The sequence below is a fragment of the Caloenas nicobarica genome, chromosome 17 (assembly GCF_036013445.1).
Source record: "Caloenas nicobarica isolate bCalNic1 chromosome 17, bCalNic1.hap1, whole genome shotgun sequence".
Taxonomy (NCBI): domain Eukaryota; kingdom Metazoa; phylum Chordata; class Aves; order Columbiformes; family Columbidae; genus Caloenas; species Caloenas nicobarica.
This window is the reverse complement of record NC_088261.1, coordinates 10671426-10690493: the sequence shown is the minus strand read 5'-3', so window position 1 is coordinate 10690493 and position 19068 is coordinate 10671426. Positions and strand designations below refer to the sequence as shown.

General features: G+C 55.0%; 1 protein-coding gene across 1 annotated transcript in view; it reads right to left on the bottom strand.

Moving 5' to 3' along the window:
* TSPOAP1 (TSPO associated protein 1) overlaps positions 1–17547 on the bottom strand; it is a 74875-nt gene extending 57328 nt beyond the window's left edge. The window contains exons 1-4 of the mRNA XM_065646840.1: positions 17236–17547; positions 5312–5419; positions 3503–3631; positions 1217–1393 (exon numbers count right to left, since the gene is read on the bottom strand). Coding sequence (XP_065502912.1) covers positions 1217–1393; positions 3503–3631; positions 5312–5419; positions 17236–17547 — 726 coding nt within the window. The remainder of the gene's footprint in view (positions 1–1216; positions 1394–3502; positions 3632–5311; positions 5420–17235) is intronic.
* Positions 17548–19068: the final 1521 nt, after the last annotated feature.

The following is a 19068-nucleotide window of genomic DNA, read 5'->3' as shown; positions in this document are numbered from 1 at the left end:
TTGGTGACACCATGGAGCACAGTCAGACCTGGATAACTTTCCCCTGTGGTTTAATGTCAGAAGGGATCAGTGGGGCAGCTCTGTACAAACAGCAAACACCTGATTGTTCTTGTCTTGGCGAGATCTACGAAAGGAAAAGACTGAGAATCTACCTTCAAACGCATAGTTAAAATGAACATGTGACAGGGCCAAAAATAAAGCTGCTTTCAGAGAGGAAGTATTTGTCACCTAAATATCATGTAAGTAGGGTAGGTAGAAATGTAAGTATTCATTCAGCTCAGCTGGACGCAGGAACGTGGGGTTGCACTTGATCATATCTGCATTAGCAAAACAGGGAATCCAGGGCAAGCCCAAGCATTACTGAGCTTCTCATGAGAGTTTATCAACTGACCTAAACCGAAAGCGTCCAGCTGATGACCAAAAGATGTATCTGATTTGCCTGGAACGGGTTGCTTTAGTCACCTTGAGTGGGAATCATTTCACCTGGCTTCAGGTGTCTGCAGAGGGTCCTGTCAGCGTCACTGCGGATAAGCAGTGCTTTGAAGGAGCGACGCATCCCACCGCTTTTAGACAACTGTCTTGGGATGAGCTGAATTATCCCTTTTATCCCATCATGGATAATGGCAAGTTCTGTGCTGGTGCTGAGGGGAACGTAGGTCACCAGCCCAGGTGCAGGCATCAGCATTTAGATGGTTTCATGAACACCCACCCCTGTCTAATGACTTGTACCCTCAGTCGCAGGCACACAAGGATCACAAGTCATCAGCAGTCTCATGGTGGCTGTGAGCACTCAGAAAGCTGCAGCTTGGGATAGACTGCTTCTTGAGAACATGCTTAGCTGGTTTACTTTTTAAAGAAACACTTTAAAAGGAGATCCTGCTTCTGCATCTTTCTTGAAGCTCAGCACTGTGAAAAGTCATCCTGTATTTGTGGCTTCTCGGGGATTTCCAGTGGTGAGTTTTAGTTGCCGCTGAAAATGGCAGCTCAGCCCCCCTGAATTCACGGAGGGGCAACCAGGGTGTCCCCCAACAAACTGTTCTGGAGGAGTCTGGACACCAACTCTGCCACACACTCACCCAATGTCCCCCATCCAGCTGCCACATCAAATGCCCTCTGTTTTCAGTCTGCACTTGGGACTAATTGCCCTGGAGCCTGGTTCCCATCACTGTTGTCACTTGTCCCCAGCCACTGAGTGATGTCCCAAAAAGTGTCTCACCTTCCCTGCACTGAGTTTAGCCTGCAGCTCCCGGCACTCCTGCTGCAGAGCTTCAATCTGCTTGTCTTTCGCCAGGAGAGCACTGGCTTGCTCAGTCAGGTCCTTGGCACGCTGGCGGGCAAATGCTTTTTTACACAGCTCCAGGCTGGGGCCCTTCAGAGGCACCGGAGCAGTTACCTGCAAGGGAGAAAGGCATATGCATTGGTGTTGATTAACCATCACCCCAACAGCCAGCCCAGCCCCAAAGGACAGACAGACAGACATACAGAAAAGTGAGAGGAAAAAAAAAAGGAGGCTGAGGGGAGACCTTCTGATCTCTGAACTGCCTGAAAGGAGCTTGGAGCCAGGGGGGGTCGGGCTCTGCTCCCCAGGAACAAGCGCCAGGACCAGAGGAAACGGCCTCAAGTTGCGCCAGGGGAGGTTGAGGTTGGATCTGGGGAACAATTTCTTCCCCAAAGGGCTGTGGGGCATTGGAACAGGCTGCCCAGGGCAGTGCTGGAGTCACCATCCCTGGAGGGGTTGGACAGACGGAGATGAGGTTCTCAGGGACATGGGGCAGTGCCAGGGGTGGGTTAATGGTTGGACTTGATGAGCTTGAGGGTCTCTTCCAACTAAAAGGATTCTGTGATTCAGTGAAAGAGGAAGGCCTGGATGGAGAAGTGGATGGGAGAAGAGGTGGGAAGGAGAAGGTGCTCAGCAGATGAGGCCAATGGGTGTCAGCACAGGGGGCTGCAGGCAGGGCAGCAGTGCATGGGGAGAGGATGAGAAAAACGGGATGAAGGCAGAAAGGTGGGAGAAGGCAGCCGAGAAGAGGAGGATGGCAGGAAAGGTGAGCATGGGTGCAAGGATGGAGGTGGCCAATCCAGGAAGAGAAATGGAGCTTCTAGTTGAAGATATCCCTGCCCACAGCAAGGAGGCTAGACATGATGACCTTTGAAGGTCCCTTCCAACCCAAACTATTCTGTGACTCTATGATTCTGTGGGTTTCCAGGCAGCAGCAAAGAGGGCTTCAGCATGGATAGGTGGAAGATACAGGCAAAGGGGGAGGCAAGAGAGAGCCCAGCAAGGGCCAGCATGGAGGACTGGGAGACGTTCAGCAGGAGAAGCAGTTCAGCTTCATCTGCCCCCTGCACGAGCCTCAGTCCCTGGGCACCTTCTGCTGTTGGGAGACCTGGAGCAGCCCAGGAGCCCAGCATGTCGGTTCTCCCAGGGCTTACACAGGTCTGCAACTGTCACCATCCCAAAGTGTCACTCAGGAAAAATAAAACAGCATTTGTATTGTTGCTGAAGGGTCTGCATAGCTGTCGGATGTATATCAAAAGATTTATCTTAACATAGTATCTGACAGTCCATGTGGCAGCAGCTGTTGCCCTGCAAGTACCAAAACCCTGTGACAGACAGGCAGAGCGGTGCCAGCGGACAGAGAGGGCAGGCAGTGCCAGGAAAACCCCTTCCTGCTCTTCAGCAAAGCTTTCGCTTCCTCCTTTCTATCCTAACGGGCTTGAATTCCCCATCACAATCCCTGGTTTCCTTTCAACAGAAGGAAAGTTTTCCCTTACTCCACTGCAACTGACCTTTAAGAAGTTCATACAAATGCTTGTCTCCAAGATCCCCCATCCTATAACCATCTCCTACCAGTCCTGCACCTTGTCAGATACTACAGGGTTTGCAACAAACTGCTGATGGGCTGTAGAAAGCAAAACCCATGCGGCTTGCACAGCAAAGGCAAGCAAGGTGTGGATGGGGCCGAGCCGCGTCTCTCACCCCTTCCTGTTTTGCTTTACCGCACTCCTTTTCTTCTTCAAATACTTCCTGTTTCTTTTCGGTGAAGTCAGATGAATTACTTTCACGACTTGCCCAGGGAAAGCTGAGCCTTAAACTAACACCTTAAGGTAGGGCAGCACATTTTCAGCGAGAAACCAAGCAGGAGGAAATTAGAATCATAGAATCATTTTGGTTCGAAGAGACCATTAAGATCATCAAGTCCAACCGTAACCTAAATCTAGCACTAAACTGTGTCCCTAAGAACCTCATCTATACATCTGTTAAGCCCCTCCAGGGATGGTGACTCCATCCGTTGCTCACAGCCAGGTCCCCAAGCAGAAGCAGAAGGAGCTGCCGATGGCTGAGTTTCATGATGCTTGCCCTGCTGCTGATGTGCAAAGCGTGTTTGCTGTAAGTTTAAGAAAAGTGGAAAGAAAAGGCCTTTCTAGCTCAATAGAAGTAGCAAGGGAGACGTCCTGGTGACGCTCTCCAGCCCAGCTCCCAGCAGCGACAAGCACTCACCACTTTGAGGTTTGCCTCCTGGAGTTTCCGCGCTCTCTCCTCCAGGCGCTTGGCGATCACCGCCAGCTCCGCGTTCTTCCTCTTCAGGTGCTTCACCTTCTCCTCTGTCTGGGGGAAACAGCTCCTGCGCTGGATAACAGAAGGAGAGGGTCGAGGTGAAGCCCCCGCTCAGCTCCAAGCTGTATGTTGGGGGTGTCGGGGCACACGAGGTCCCTCCCAAGCCCTGACCGACCCACTCAGTGCCCACAGGGCTGTTCCCAGCCAGGGCTTGACTTGTTCTCCTATCATTGTGCCAACCATTAAACTCCAGCCTCTGCTCTTGTTGCCTCTCCAGTCACTGAAACCTGTGTTTTTCCTGGTATTTTTGTTAATGTCACCCTTGCTTCCATGAGATGCCCTTCACCCCACCCCAGGCCACCCCACATGGTCCCTCTCCACCCAGAACACACTTGCTGTGGGTTCCGCCTTTGCCGGCTGGGTCCCTGCGCATTTCCAGCATCAGTCTGTCCTTCCCGCTCGCCCTTTGGCCTTTCTCTTCCAAAGTCTTCCCAGTTTATTTCCCCAGGGTTATAGAACTCAACGCATTGCTGAGGATTTGTGCTGCACCACTGCTGAAAGCTTTGCCATCATCCTTTTTCTCGTGACACTGAAGCATGAGTTGGGGGAAATGGCAAGAAAGCAGCAAAGGACTTTATCGTGTTTGCAAAGCAAATTTCCTTTTTCTTCCTATTGATTCTGTTAGCTCTTAATCCCCTTTTATTTGTTATCTGTCCGTTTCAATAAGCCGTCACTTGCCGATGGCTCGTTCTCTCAAGGTTGTATCCAGATGTGTTGTGCTGTCTTTTCACATCAGCAAAAATGTCAAGTCATCTGATCCTTCCAATTATTTTCCTCCCTACTCCTATGAGATGTCACCACAGGCACTTGCTGCATTCTCTGCTTCATCCAGCAGACCAAGGCTGTTTTTTGGGAGTAAGATTTTGTGAGAGCTTGCACGATAGTGCTCTGCTAAAATCCAGACGACTGAGAAGAGGTAACCCCCCCAGCATGCACGTCATACTGGATTTATGCTTCTAGCATAAGAAAATTATCTAAAATATGTGGTTTGAATTTAGTTCTATAGACCTGAAATGAACAGCAAACAGATTTTCAGGAGCCCATGTTGGCCGCGTCCCCATGCCGCAGGGCTGCACGAGGGGCTGGTGCTCTCCAGGGAGGATGCAGGAGGGGAATGTCCCTTCTTCATATTCTCCAGGGTTCCCTGCCCACCATGGGAGGGGGACAGAATGGGCAGCCCGGGCTGTAGCAGCCTGGGGGGTTTTGGGTGCTGGGGAGGTGCTGAGGTCCGGTGGGAGCAGGGGGCAGTGCTGCACCGTCACCCAGCCCTGGGGCCGAGTGAATCAGTGTTTCTGCTTTTCCAATTAAAGAGGAAACAAGAGCTACTTCCCCTCCCCTGCCATCAGCTTGCCGCTGCCCTTCTCTCTGCCAGCTCTCGTGGGCAGCTGCCTTAAAGCCTCTTGTGGCTTCCAACGGGTAAGGAGCACCAGACAAAGGTGGCAGAGAGGAAGCAGAGTGTCCCAGCTCTGCTCAGCATCATGAGGAAGGGGTCCTGCTGGAGCCAGGGGACCCAAAGCAGCCAGACCCCCTTTCCCCACGGCCCTGCTGGGATCCCATGTGCCAGCATCCTTGGGAGCTGGCAGCAGACAACCCCTCACCCTGGCCGGGTCTCCCTCCCCACAAAGCATCCCGAGCCGGCAGCCGGTCCAGCCCCCAGCCAGGGTGCGGGATGGAGCCGCATCCTCTGCTCACCAGCAAGCTGTTCTCCTCGGCCAGGCTGGAGCAGCGGTGCCGCAGGTCCTCCAGTGCGCTCAGGAGCTTTGTGTTCTGGCTCACGAGGAAGCCGTAGTCAGCCTCGCTCTGCAAAACAGTGCGGGAGAGGCAAGGCAGGGCCGAGGGAAGATGGACCAAGCTGCACGCCCACCCTGGCCCTGCAGAAGCCCAGCCTGGCCGGGCAGGGGGGCTGGCAGGACCGGGGTGCTGCAGTGAAGGGGCAGGGTGGAATGTGGAGGCTGATTTCGGGAGGATGCGAGGGGTTGCATGTCCTTTGGGAGACAAGTGGCCTTCAGGGCTGGGCTACATCACCCGTGGCTGACAGCTACCGTCTCATAGCTTTAAGGATGCTTTCAACTTGCCCAGGCCCCGTGCCCTTCCCAGGCACTTGCATTTTGCCACGGTACCATCTGAACCAGCTCAAGAGCCAGCAAGAGCACAAGCCAGGACAGCCCAGACACGTGCGCTGCTCCCCACGGCTCAGGGACCGGCGGCCTCCAGCACCACGTGGCTTTCGGAGGTGAGAGCTCCTCGTCCGCCCCCCCATGCCAGTTCCCCCGGTTTGGCCCAGAAGCCACGTCCCAGGCTCTGCCCTCTCTGTGTCGGCCTCAGCTCTGGAAGAAGACGACATGCCGGATTTCTTTGCAAAACACCACCTTAATTTTGTCACATCAAACACAGCAGCAGCTCTGCCGGGAGCTGTATATATAGCTTTGTGGTTACTGCTTCCTGCTCAGAGCCGCTCGCCGCAAGCTCGCTGCCGAAGCAGGCTCCCAGGAAGTATTTTTGTGTGTTAGCAAAGCACGTAGCCAAGTGATTGCTTCACAGCTGCCATATGACAGCAACAAGCCGCACACCTCGGGAAGAGCGGGCCAGATGTTTTCCCAGCAGCCAGGACCCGCTCCCAACACCCAGCAAGTCTTCGCTTGTGCTGCTGAACAATCGTGACCTTCCCGCTGCACGGCTCAGCTTCTGCAGCTTGCAAGCCAGGGCTACAAGTGAAATGTCCTTTGGCTACCATATAAATGCAGTTTGCAACCAAGGCTGCAAGTGGAACATCCCTTGACTACCAAATAAATGCTGCCTAAGCTTTCTCAGTTGCAGGAAGTCAGACAGGCGGCTCATAGCACTCAGACAAGCTCTGGGAAGTCTGAGACTGGCTAAAACTCATTACACTTTTGACCGTTACTGTATTTTGGTTTCTCATTCACGGCCATTGGAGAAAAAGGGCAGGAGACCAGAGCCACAAAGGCCACCCCATCGAATCCCCCAGTGTGGCTGCCTGTGCCATGGCTCTCCCAACCTCTCACACCTACGTGGAAATGCCTTGGCAGAGTAGGAAGGGAAAACACAACTGAAAGAGACTGAAAACCAAAAAAACCCCTCAAGAGCTAACACCCAGCCCTCCCTGCTGGCCTCACACAGTGTCCGCAGGTCCCACCAGCCCTCTGAGCCACCAAGACGGGACACAAGGTGCCACAAGCTGACAGGCCCGTGGCAGAGCGGTTTGCGGGTGTCCTCCTTGCAGAAGTCCTAGGGTTTGAGAAAGCTGGAGTGAAATGCCCCATGCAAAAAGAGTGCACTGCTTTCCACTTGTGAGAAAGCAAAAAATATATTTGTTTGCTTCTATTACTTTTTTTTTTTCCTCCCCTAGGCACAAGGCACAGTTACCGCAGCAGCCCCCAGGCACCGGGTGTCCTCTCCTGCTCTCCAGCAGCTCAGGGCTGCTCCAAGGGAGGTCAGGGCAGGCCCAGGAACCAAGGAGCTCCTCAAATTCAGCGGCCTGGGGGAGCCAAGAAGCTCCCCTGGGAGCCAAGCACCCTGCCCGGAGCAGCGCTCTGGGCCAGACACCCAGTACCAGATCCTGGGGCATCGGTCCCATCCCTGCTGCTTTACGGCGACAGTGAGATGCCCCCGAGATGGTTCCCCTATTGCCAGCTCCAGAACAGCAAAGCACGTCCTTGGGCGGGACACCCACGTGGGGGATGCTGCGGGTGCTGGTGGGGGACACAGCGGGGGGGATGCTGATGTGGGGGCACAGCAGGGTGGGTACACGGTGGAAGGATCCTACCAGCATCTCCTTTGCCGTGCGTGGCAGCGCCTTGGGCTGGTTCACTGCCGCCATCCCCAAGAGCCAAGCAGACAGCCCCTGGGATGAAGTCAAAATGCATTATTTCCATCTTCTTGCCGCTGACAAGAGGCCTCGAGCTGCTTGTCTGTGCTGGCTTGCACTGAGACGGGCCAAGCAAACTCAGCCAGCCAGCTCTGCCTTGGGATGGGAGCTGGGGAGCTTTTGCGGAGGAGCTGATGTGCTCCTGCCTCTCCCTGTCAGGCAGCCAGGACTTCTGCCGTCGGCAGCAGCGCTTTTCTGTGGGGGACAATTAGCACTTCTAGCGTGGCAGGGGGATCTTTCAGGGACCTACATCCAAATTTCTGTATTTGAAACCCACCTTCTGTAGCTGTAAAACAACACGAAGATCGGGGTGGGATGCAAAGGCTCACAGCCATTCACCCTTGTCCTACCGGGCTGTCCCCACTTCAGCTCAGGTTTTGTGCCACAACTCCAGACCCCATGACGCTGGGATGTCCTAGACCATACAGACACCTTCCCAGTTCCCTGGGGGCTGCAGGACCCCCGGGCGAGGTTGCTGTGGGGCGGCAGAGCGTGACCGTGTGCTCCAGGCTGGGCCCGGGCGCTCAGCCAAAGCTCCCCCAGCACACCCCGCTGTGCCCGCAGCTCCTTGGGGCTCTGCCTGGAGAGGCACAAGGGACATCTGCAGCGAGGAGACGTGGAGGCAGGAGGTCCCTGCCGTGCCAGGACGTCTGTCCTCGCTGCCCAGGAAAGCTTTGCCAAACCTTCCCCCTGGTGCTGAGCCAGCGCCGGCTGCGCCAGCTGAACCCTCCTGCAAGACCACGTAGAGCCTGGAACCGAAGGACCGTCTAGACGTCATCCCACGCTCATTAAACATTCATTTCCTATAATGAAATAGCTTTTAATTTATTAACCGCTCCGCTGTTCCTCAGGGTTCCCGCGCTGCGCGGTGCAGCCTCGCTGCAGGGCTTGCTCATGGCCCCGTGGACGGTGCTTTTCAAAGGGAGCTGAGGGAATCCTCGGGGAGAAGAGGCTCAGGGGCTCCCTCTGAAGCAATTCGTCGTGATAAAGACACGCAGAAGTGCCGGCAGGAGCCGAAATCCAAAAGCATCCCTTGGTCAGGGAGGTTTTCAGTGAGCTGGAGTTGGCAGGAGCCGAGGCAGAGCTGAGACCGCGGAGCAGCAGGGAGGGTCTCCGGGCAGTCACGTCCCCCGGCGCAGGAGCATCCCCAGCCACTAAAAAATTAACCCAAGTGACATGTTCTTTGGCCTTGGGGGGAATTTTCTAAAGCCAGAGCAAGGCAGAAGAGCGGCAGGGATGCTGAGGGGGAGAACAGACCGCAGCTCCCTTGTGCAGCCGGCGCATGGCTTTGAAGCCTCCCGTTAGAGGGAAATCATCGTCACCTGTCGCCTCTTTTGGCAGGTAGAACCCAAAATACATTTTCTTCAGGATGCATTATGAATGAGCAAACAAAGAAAAGCCTCAGCATGGCAGCTGCAAGAAAAGTGCTGCTTTTTCACCCAAAAACTTCAAAAAGCAATGAAGAGCTGCAGCAGCTTTTGCAGGGAGAGGCGCCCAGCCACGCCGCTAAATGGGTCACACAGTTAAAATCCCCCTGAAACACCCAGCATCCAGCACGGTCTTTAAAGTCCTGCAGAAAACTTGCAGGAAGCCATTTGGGCGGCAGTAAATCAAGCGGCGGCGAGGATGACAGCGGCTGCTCTGCAATGCGGCTCCGGCTGCCGGTGCCTCGCGGCAGGGCCTGGCACGGACCAGCCGAGAGGGTTCCCCCGCGCCAGCCCCGCGAATGTGCCAAACGTTCAACCCAGCTTTGTTTTAAAACCCCTGCAGAGAGCCAGACGGGGAACAGGAATTTACCAGGTGGCCCCACGAGCGGGTGGTCTCCGGTGGCCTTTGAAACAGGCGGTCTCATGGCTGGTTTTAAAACATATACAATTTCAAGGTGTGTAAAACACATCTACTTTCAACACGGCCCTGCAGTGACTTCCCCATCTCCAGCAGATATGGGTCCAGCTGCCAGGTTTGCTTTGCAAAAGCCGTCTCTGAAAACCAAACCCCCTTTGCAGATGCTTTGCAGACCTATTTCCCAGGTGAAACTACCCCAGCTCTCTGGTACCCTGGACTTCTTAGCCCCACCACATCTCCTTCGTTTGAAATCACTGTCACCAAGCTCCACCACGTCAAAGCCCTTTAGCTGTTCATTCCAGCTGACCGTGGTAATTAGTTTCCTTAACTCCTCAATCGTCACCACTTGGAGATGAAACCTGTCATTGCCAATCCATTTTCTTCCCTCCAGTTTCAAGGGAATCGGCTCCCTCACAGAACTAAGTTATTTTCCATCGGCTGCTCTTTGCAGTGGCCTCGCTGCGTGTCTAAAACGAGACAAAAATAGCATCCCCTCCTGTTCGGTCAGTGAATGAGCACAAAACCCGCTGCCGGCACAGCCAGGATGCCTCACGCTGCACCAAGCATCATCCCAGCAGGGGTACAGGGATACTCTTGTTAAAGGTACGGGAGAAGTACGAGACGCGCCTGGGACACGGTCGTGGTTATTCTGCCACTCCTTGGAGCCACAGCCTGTGTCCCACAGCACTTCTTCTACTTCCTTCATTTTGCTCCGGGTTCCTGGTTTCAGACACAAACTTCTCTGTTCTCCCGTTGATTTGACGGCACTTCCCCAGCGGCTCCTCGCCCTGCGCGTCGCCAGCTCCCGTTTCCATGAGTCAGCGCTTGCTCCCGCTGCGCGGCCCTCCTCCAGCCTACTACTCGCCCGTATTTATGCGATTTCCTCGTTTATCTGATTGTTATCACCCCATGTAACAAACTCACGGAAGAAAAAAATCTGTCCAAGGCTATTAACTTCAAACATACTGCCTCCAGCATGGGGAGTGCTGGAGCCACAAATCGCAAGATATTAAGAGAATATTCAGGGGAACATTCACTAGAGATTTGCTCTTTCTTACACTTTCCCCATGCACTCCCTCCTGCGCACCCTCTGACCACTGCCAGCTCTTCACACGTTCCTCACAGTGTGTTTAAAATTAGATATGCAGCTAAAATTGGAATCTCACAAATTCGTGTCCTCTGTATCTTTAAAGCCTCTTATGAAAGCACCATCATTGGCCCTGGGAAAAAAAACTCAGCCACTCCAGGAGAAAAATCATCTCAGGAGCCCTGGCTCAGCTGCCCTGCGATGAGCTCAGCTTCTCCAGCCTCTCCAACCAGAGAGAAATTAATGTTCCTGCAAAACTGCGACAAGGAGTGTGAGAGGAAAATAAAGTCTCAGGGCAGACGCGGAGGGTCAGCTCTCCAGAACCCATGGCTGCAGCGGGGTCCAATGCAGCAGAATTTCTCACCTTTAGCAGCAAATCCAAAACCCAAGAGGTTTTGCAAGCAGACAAGAAAAAAATGACACCGAAATACGGCATGGCTGCTGAAAGGCAGCTCTGAACTGCTCCTGGTGTCCTGCACACGCATCTCTTCATCTTTCGCAACCAGACATAAAATAGGGCAGTTGGTTGAGGGGGACGGAGGATTTGGAGAAACTCTCTTGTTTTTTCCTTTCCCCAAGGCCGGCCTGTCCCCGTGCTGCAGACCTGTCCTCCTGGGATGGACCCGCGGGGACAAGGTCCTGAGCAGGGTGCTCAGGGGGCAGCTGCTCGTCTGGCTGAACGGCCGCTGGTACCGTCAGTCCCAGGTTTGCTCCTCGTCCTGCGGGACAGAGCCCTGTAACTATTGCTCCTTCCAGCTTCTGCCTGACGAGGCATGGGTGGCCCCGGACAGGCTTTCCCCAGCTGTGACCCAGCCTCTCTCCACGTTGAACACAATTTTTGTTTTGCAAACCCAAGATGTATACAGCCAGAAACCACGGCTGATGATTGCTGGGATATGATCCAGCTTGGTTAGCAGATAACCTGCAGCACGGGGTTGTGCAAAGTAAGATCCTCGAGTACAACAACATTGCCACCTTCCTGCCTTTGGGTCTCTTGGTGACCCCTGGGCATCCCTCACCTTGTCAGGAAGATGTCTGCATTTCAGAGGACAAGAAACATGTACAAAGCCTGTTCTACCAACTACCATTTTAACACTGGTGTACAAGCTTCTCCCCTTTCTCTTATCAGCCTTCAGAAAGATTTGTCCCAGCCGCAGGACTGTGCTCCATCCCCACCACACTCAGGGGACACTGAGAGCATCTCTGCTTCATTGCACAGCTTGGGAATGTGTGAAAGCCAGGCTATATCCCATAAAACTAGTTTGGTTGTAAAATTCAGGTGCCAAGACAGCCAAGCTACCTTTTCCCACCATTGCAGATTTTTCTAGGTGCTGCTGAGCAAGTCATCGAACATACAGAGCAGTAGGCTCAAGCAACAGTACTTCCACTAGAAAAAAAAGCAAAATGTAGAGGAAGTGGGAAGTAAATGTGTTAACATGTTCAGTGCAAACACAGAAAGACTTTGCAACCCCTGCTTCTTGCGTACTCATGTGCGTTGCCAGTTGTTTGAGCTAAAACATGGGTCTTGGCTTCCTACAGAAATTTGGGGGGGGGGTTGTTGTTTAGCTCTGAGCAAAGGTCAGCGCAAAGCTCCCAGCACTGCAGGCTGGGGCCCAGACAGTCCCAAGGTCTTTGTGGAGTATCTGGACTCTTTTTGGATGCCACATATCCGATAATTCTATTTTGTAAACATGGGGGGGAAAAAAAAATGGAGAAGAATGATAATATTTAGCACTTTCCGGGTTTGGTATTTTGATGGCTAGAGCAGAGACAACTGTTCTCTGCCTGAAATCTCATCTTTCTTATAACAGATACTCTAATCCAAAGAAATACTCCCTAGTAAGGTGTGAGACTTTGGTCCTGCTTTTATTGAGCGGAGAGACTGGATTCCCTTCCACATTCAGCTGCGGAGAGGCAGATGTGCTCTTCCACCTTGGAAAGGCACATCAGGCAGCAAGAGCGGCAGGTTTTGTATGCACAGCTCGGTTTTTGCCCAGATATCTGCTCCACAGCTCTCCCCAACCTGTTCCTGTTTTCCAAATTACTTGCAGTTTCCCAGGGGCCAAGAGCACCTTTTCTGCTTGAGTCACATTGCCTTAAAACCTGTTGTAGTTGTCCAGGTTCTGGCGTGTCAGGAACGGCGTTTATTGCCCCTCTCAGTAAAGCAAGAGCTGATTTGGAGAAAGTATAGGATTTTGTCCTGGACTGAGAAGCCCCAAATCTCCAACGGGCTTACCAAGTAGCTAAGAGACGGAGAGGAAAAAAAATCATCCCTTGCACCACTCACAAGAGCCAGAGGTGCTGCTTGGTGGTCAACATGGAAATGTCAACAGCAAGAGCAGCAGAAGACTTACAAGCTGCTGCCCAAAAGGGTGTTTTCCCAGAAGCGCTGGGCAGACGGCCGGGATGCAGCAGGAGCAGGGCAGCAAGGCTGCCAGCGCGGCACGGCCGCTTCTGCTCATGTTCCTCCAGCAGGAAGGAAGAACACGGCCACAGGACACCCAAAGCAAGGGAGCAAAGACATCGGCATGTCCCCTCGGCGAGAATTTACAGATGGTGACAGGAGAAAGATGCTGAGGCGGAAGATCACGGTGCAGTCATGCCCAACCCCAACATGGCCAACTCCAAAACCAGTTGGTCACCCCCAGTCCAGAGGAGCCAAGGACACCGTGAGGAGGCAATGGCTGGTGTCCCTCATCCTCCATGTCCCACACAAGTGACCTGGCCGAGCCATTCGGACATGTCTTTGTACAGAGAGTATGATCTTACTTAGAAAGATAGTTAAAACAAAAACTACTTTCCCCTTCATACAATCTTGCTTTGCCTTTTCTTCCATTCATTCCTACAAATGAAGTCGCGCTGGCTCTCCACGGCAGGCAGCTCTCCGAGGTTGGCCATATAACCACAGTGCTTGCAGAAAACAGCACCAAGTCATTTGCATGAGGCTGAGCATTGCCAAGACAAGAAAAATTAATTTACTTGGATTTTGAGCAAGATGGAGTACAATCTTTTTGTAACTGGGATTGCGGGAAATGGTGTCTATAACAGCAAGAACTGGCTTCATTGCCCAGGGAGACCTTTCCACCCTACTGCCATCTCTTATTCTGCTGACCTACCCTTTCTAGTCAAGGGTACAGCTCTACACACCCTCAGACATTAAATGAATAGTTTACCATCTTTGCCAATGGAAAATTTGAAGCTCTCGAAATGCCATGAATTCCTGCAGAAGGCACTGAGCTTACGGTTAAACGCAGTTTGTCCTGAACACTTGACATGGAGGACTTCTACCAGCATTTTATAATTCTGTGTCTGTGCTTTGTGTTATTAAGCCCCACTGAGAGCAAAAGGTTCTTTTGTGGATATTTAAATTCCTGCTGGCTGGGGGGCTCCTTGGTTTAAGCATTTTCAGTTGGGCTTTACAGATTTTTTTCATATTCTCAGCTCTGTATGCCCTCAAGGGAAGCTGAGGCTTGGCTTTGAAGAAGTGAAGATCCAAAGCAACCTCTTGAGACTGAGGAGCAGGCACAAGAACCGACTCCGAGCACCCTCACTGTGCTCCGCGCTTGGGCGGTTCATGGGCTGCCCGAGCAGGGACGTGAGCTCGTCCCTTCTGTAGGTGCAGCTGGGGAGGGTGGGAGTCGAGTAATTCTGGAAAGGAAGGATGCAGGGAACACACAGAACGCGAATGACCCCCCTTTTCTCTCCTCTACCAATTCAGGGCACGAGGAGAGAGCCAGCGCTTCAGCAACCAAACCATCCCGAGTTTCCCGAGCCAAAGCAGATCCCGCCGGAGCAACATCCCATAAGAGACGCAGACAACTGAGCTCTTGTGGGAAGTGCTCTAAAATCCATCTGACACCGTTATGGGAACTTTCCAATTTCCAGCCAGACTGTATCTGTGCCACTTTAACCCCATTAGTCCTATACAGATGATGTTTTTCTCCTTCTGTGATATTTATTATTCTGATTGGGATCCTACACCTGCAGTAACTGCAGATTCTCAGAAGAAAACAGTTTCCTGACCTCCCATGTCCATGCAGAAATTTTGGAAAGCAAGACCAAAGTGATTTCAAAGGTCCAGGACCAAGAAAAGGTTCATGAGAGCAAGCCCCCAGTGAGCATTAGTAACGTGGTGGGACACACATCTGTGCGTTACTCCGCAGAGGAGCCAGGAGATCCTGCGGTGCATGGCAGGATGCAGACACACAGCAAACGGATGGGAAAACATGGGCATGAGTCACAATGAGGGAAATTCCCACCAGACCTATGGAGAACATTCTTCTCCACGAGAGCGCTGCAGCTTCGGGACAGGGTTAGAGAGGTGGTGGGATGCCAGCCCTTGGAGATACTCAACACTTGCCTGGATAGATGCTGAGCAACCTCTTCCAGCTCTGGAGCCAGCTCTGCTCGGGGCAGGGGGCTCCAGGTGTGTCCCCCAACCCACTTCCCTGGCTCCAGAGATCCCTTGACAGTCCCCAAATGGGAGAAGGGCAATAGCTCTTCACCCTCAGCACATGGGAGAGACCTGAGCAAGAAAGCTGAGATTAACTTGACCTCTGGACAATCTTAACATCTGCCCACAGATTGTCCCTGAGGGGATGGCAGAGCAACAGTGGTGGAAGCCGGGACACACGGCAAGAGCTTCCTCGTAAAATCAACATCTTTAATCAACTCTGTCAGCGATCAGCCCTCAGGAGGCTCTTCCCCACACCAGGAGATTACTCCCTGGAGGCAGCTGTCCTGTTTGCACAATACGGCACTGACATCCCAAGGACAGACATCCTAAAGGAAGCCCAGCTCCAGCAGCAGGACACACCAGTGCTGGTCCCAGCCTGGCCGGGAGGAGCCACGCTTTTGGAGATGCTCTGTGTCCCCACGTCCCCAGCTGTGACACAGCACCTTGCTCCCTAGGAAGCGGGTTCGAGGATGTGGCTTCCACAGCCAGCAGCACCAGCACTTGCTCTGCTGGGGACAGCAGCGCTGAGCTCCCTCCTGGGTCCGAACTGGAAGCCTTTCGCATCACTGAAGACATTGACTTCAAGGAGGAAATGCTGATTTTTTTTTTTTTCCCCAGGAAAGGACAAGTTAGCCTTTCTGGGGGTCAACATCAAGGATGGTACTGCTAGTACCACCACGTAACATCACGGCACTACCACAGTACATCGAGTACCACCATGGTACTGCCCCAGTATACTGGCACTGTGGTGATACTACCATGGTGCTGCGACAGCCCCATGGGAGTGGGAAGGGAGATGTTAGTTGCCCACCAAGCCAGGAGCCTTCAGGATCACAGGGAAACACTCAAAACAGCCCGAAGTCCAAGGGAAACTGGATGGCAGGTGCCCAAAACAAGCAGGGTCTTCACCGCCTCCACCATCACCCATGTGCACAGCTGGTGCAGGGAGGACCCACTGCAGGGGTCAGTCCGAGCTGGGTGCACGGCCCCCGCCCCCCAGGGTGCTGTTTGGCCACTGGAACACCCACAAACCCCCTTTGCCCCAGCCACCCGCCCCTCCCAGCCTTCCCACCCAGGCTCCCCCACCACGACACGGTGCCTTCTCGCTCCCTTGCCAGCCGGCTCTCCCAAAGGCAGAGAAGACAGTAAGTTTGGCACAACCGATTTGACTCTTGGGATGAACAGAAAAGGAGGGTGGGAGCAGAAATCCTTTGCACTCTGCTGCTCCATTTTTTGGCTGGGGTGCTTCTGGAGCAGCCAAGGGCTGTGGTCAGAGGCAGACTGAGGACTGCGTGGTTAAACGTGGCCTTTCCCTAAGCATCGTGACAAACAACCCTTCAAAAAATACCCATAAGAAACTCTTTGAATAAAACCATTTTCTCTCTCAGTGGGTTTCCAGCAACACCATTTCTCCTGCAAGCCGGTCCAGGCTGCTCTCCAGCCGGGCTCAGGAGCACAGCACCAGCTTGGCTCAAAAACCTCCTGCTAAACCTTGACCAGCTCTGCTCAGCCCTTCTCCCCCATCCTCAAGAAGAACAGGCTGAGAACGTATTCCTCCCCTATCTTAAAAGCACCGCAGAGCTACCCCAGAGGATCTCAGGAAGATGGCTGTTTTTACCCATGGGAAGGGAGGGCAAGCTGTCCCAAACAGGACAAGCTGATGAACCTCTGTGGCCTGAATCGAGGCGATGAGACTCTGGGGGAGCCTTTTGGGCTGTTTTTAGAGATGCTGCAAGCGGACGGGCATTGTATTGCCTTGAGGTGCCCTGATGCTGTCTGCAGGGACAGGGTTCCCCTCGAGTGCAGGTGCCCCAAGCCCTCCCAGGCTACCCCGAGCAGCGAGGGGCTGCTCTGGAATGGGATGGCAGTGAATCCTGTCCCGGCCACTACCTGCAGAGCCATTGATGCTGCTGGAGCAAGGCGATGCCGCAGGGACAGCTCAGCCTTTGCTGTGTCTGCACCAGGTGGGCTCTGCCCAGCGCTGGCCCTGTCAGGGCTCCGGTGAGACCCCCCACCAGCTCTGGTGAGACCCCCCACCCGCTCTGGTGAGACCCCCCACCCGCTCCGGCACCAGCCAGGGGAAAGGCAGCTGGAAATCCCCATGGAAGGGCAGTGAAGGCAGCAGCTCCTTCTCTAGCATGCGGGTGTGTGGCAGCGGCTCTGGCAGCTCCCAGCCCCACCGGGAAGGTTTTGTGGGTGATTCAGGCACCGCCAAGAGCAGCTGCGTCCCATCCCCGTCTCATTCCAAGGTGACATGCCCCCGCCGCCCCAACGCCTTTCTCCCCAAAACACGCACCGCCGCACCCCGCCTGCCAGCAAACACCCCCCGGGAGCTGCCTTACCTGGGGGGGTCTGTCTGTCCGGTTCCATCCCAGCCCGTCTATTGCTCGCAGCGGCCTAATGAGCTCCGGCACAGAGCGAACCCGCTGGGGGTCTGGAGGGGGACGGCGGAGGGTCCCTGGGGACTCTTCCTGGGGCTGGGGTGCTCCGGTCCCCTCCAGCCCCGGGGACAGCTGGTGGCTCGTCGTGTCACCGTCACTCCCCACGCCTTCACGCGTGTCCGTGTCCGGGCAGGCGGAGGCCGCGGGGACGGTACCGCTGTGTCCCGCTGCCGCCGGCTCCGCGCCGGGGACCCCGCGCTCCGGCTGCTCCATGGCTGGGGCAGGGCACTGGGCTCAGCCGCTGCCGGCGAGGGCTGCCCGTGGCTCCGGGAGCCGCCACGGAAACCCCGAAGGCATCAGAGCCGCGGCGGCGGGAGCAGCCCGGGCCGCGCTCCCTCCCGGCGGGGACGGAGGCGGCGGCAGCAGCAGCATCTCTGCGCCGGGGGAGGCTCCATCCCCGCCTGGATCCGCCGGCTCGGCCCCCCCCCCCGCACACCGTACAAAGGCTGCTGCCCTCAGCCCCCCGCCGCCCCCGGCCCCATCGCCCGCCCGGCCCGGGATGACGCAGCGGCGGGGCCGGGGGAGCCGCCAGCCCCTCACCGCGGCTTCGGGCAGCCCCCGGCGCAGACGCTGCCCAGTCATCAATATGAAGCCGGGCTCTGCACCCCCGGGGGGGGGCCGCGCCGCGCCCCCGGGCCGCCAATAGCGGCGGCTCCGCCGGTTTCCATGGCAATGGTGCGGGAATGGGGTTTGCTGCCTATTGATGAGGCAGCGGGGGTGATGCGGCAGCGGACGGGGAGGGGGGGGTGGGAAGCAGCCGGGCTGTCCCCTCACATCACCCCTCTGCACTCTGGGGTCAGGGTCCCTCAGAGCCCCCCAGCACGCTGGAGTGAAGGGTTTGGGAACAGCAAGTCAGCTCCCGGGAAAGCCAGCGGGTTTTCCCCCTTCCCTCCCGCTCTGGTGAGCCCTGGGCACAAGAAAGGGCAGCTCAGCTCTGCCCTGGGGATGCTCACACACCTTCCCTCTGGCAGAGCAGAACCTCAGCCCTCATCAATGCCAAAACACACGCTGGGCCCTGCCTGCAGCGTGCCCAGGGCATGGGCTGCGGTGGGCAAGAGGTGGAGGGCGGCGTGAGCACAGCAGGAGCTGGGGGGGTTGGTTTGATCTGGGGAGGGGGGTGATTTGATCTGAGGAGACAGGAGTTAGCAGCATTAACGCTGTGGCAAAGCGGGCAGTGCCATCTCTGAGCACACACAGCAGGCAAAGGTGTGCTCTGCCTCTCTCTGCCTGCTCCCCACCTTGCTGTGCCTTTGATAGATCACCTCATTCATCAGGCTGCGCAGCGTTAGCCATGCTCAGGGAGAAGCCACCAGGCCACCCTGGGGACATCTGTCTGTCCTTGCTCTCCAGCCCCACTCAAAGCTTGACTCACTGCAGAGCAAGGTTTGATGATCCCAAAAACCAAGGGTGGTGGCACAGACCTCAAACCACTGCTGAGCAGCTGGGGACAGGTCCTGCCTCCCTGTGTCCTTGTGTGCAGCAACAACTCCCAGTCCCACTGCTGGTGCCTCCCCACTGTGGGGTGGGGACAGCATTTGGCATTTCACAGCATGTTGCTGTGTTTGTGATCATGGTTCCTGCACCGGGAGAGCTGCTCTGGGCCTCCTGCTCTGGGGAAGGTGCAGCACAAGGGTCTTTGGTGGCCGTTTCAGACACAGCTTTATGATCACCTCCTCTGAGAGCTTCATCAGCACATCCAGATGTGTACCATGCAGATGTGTCAGCACTCAAAAC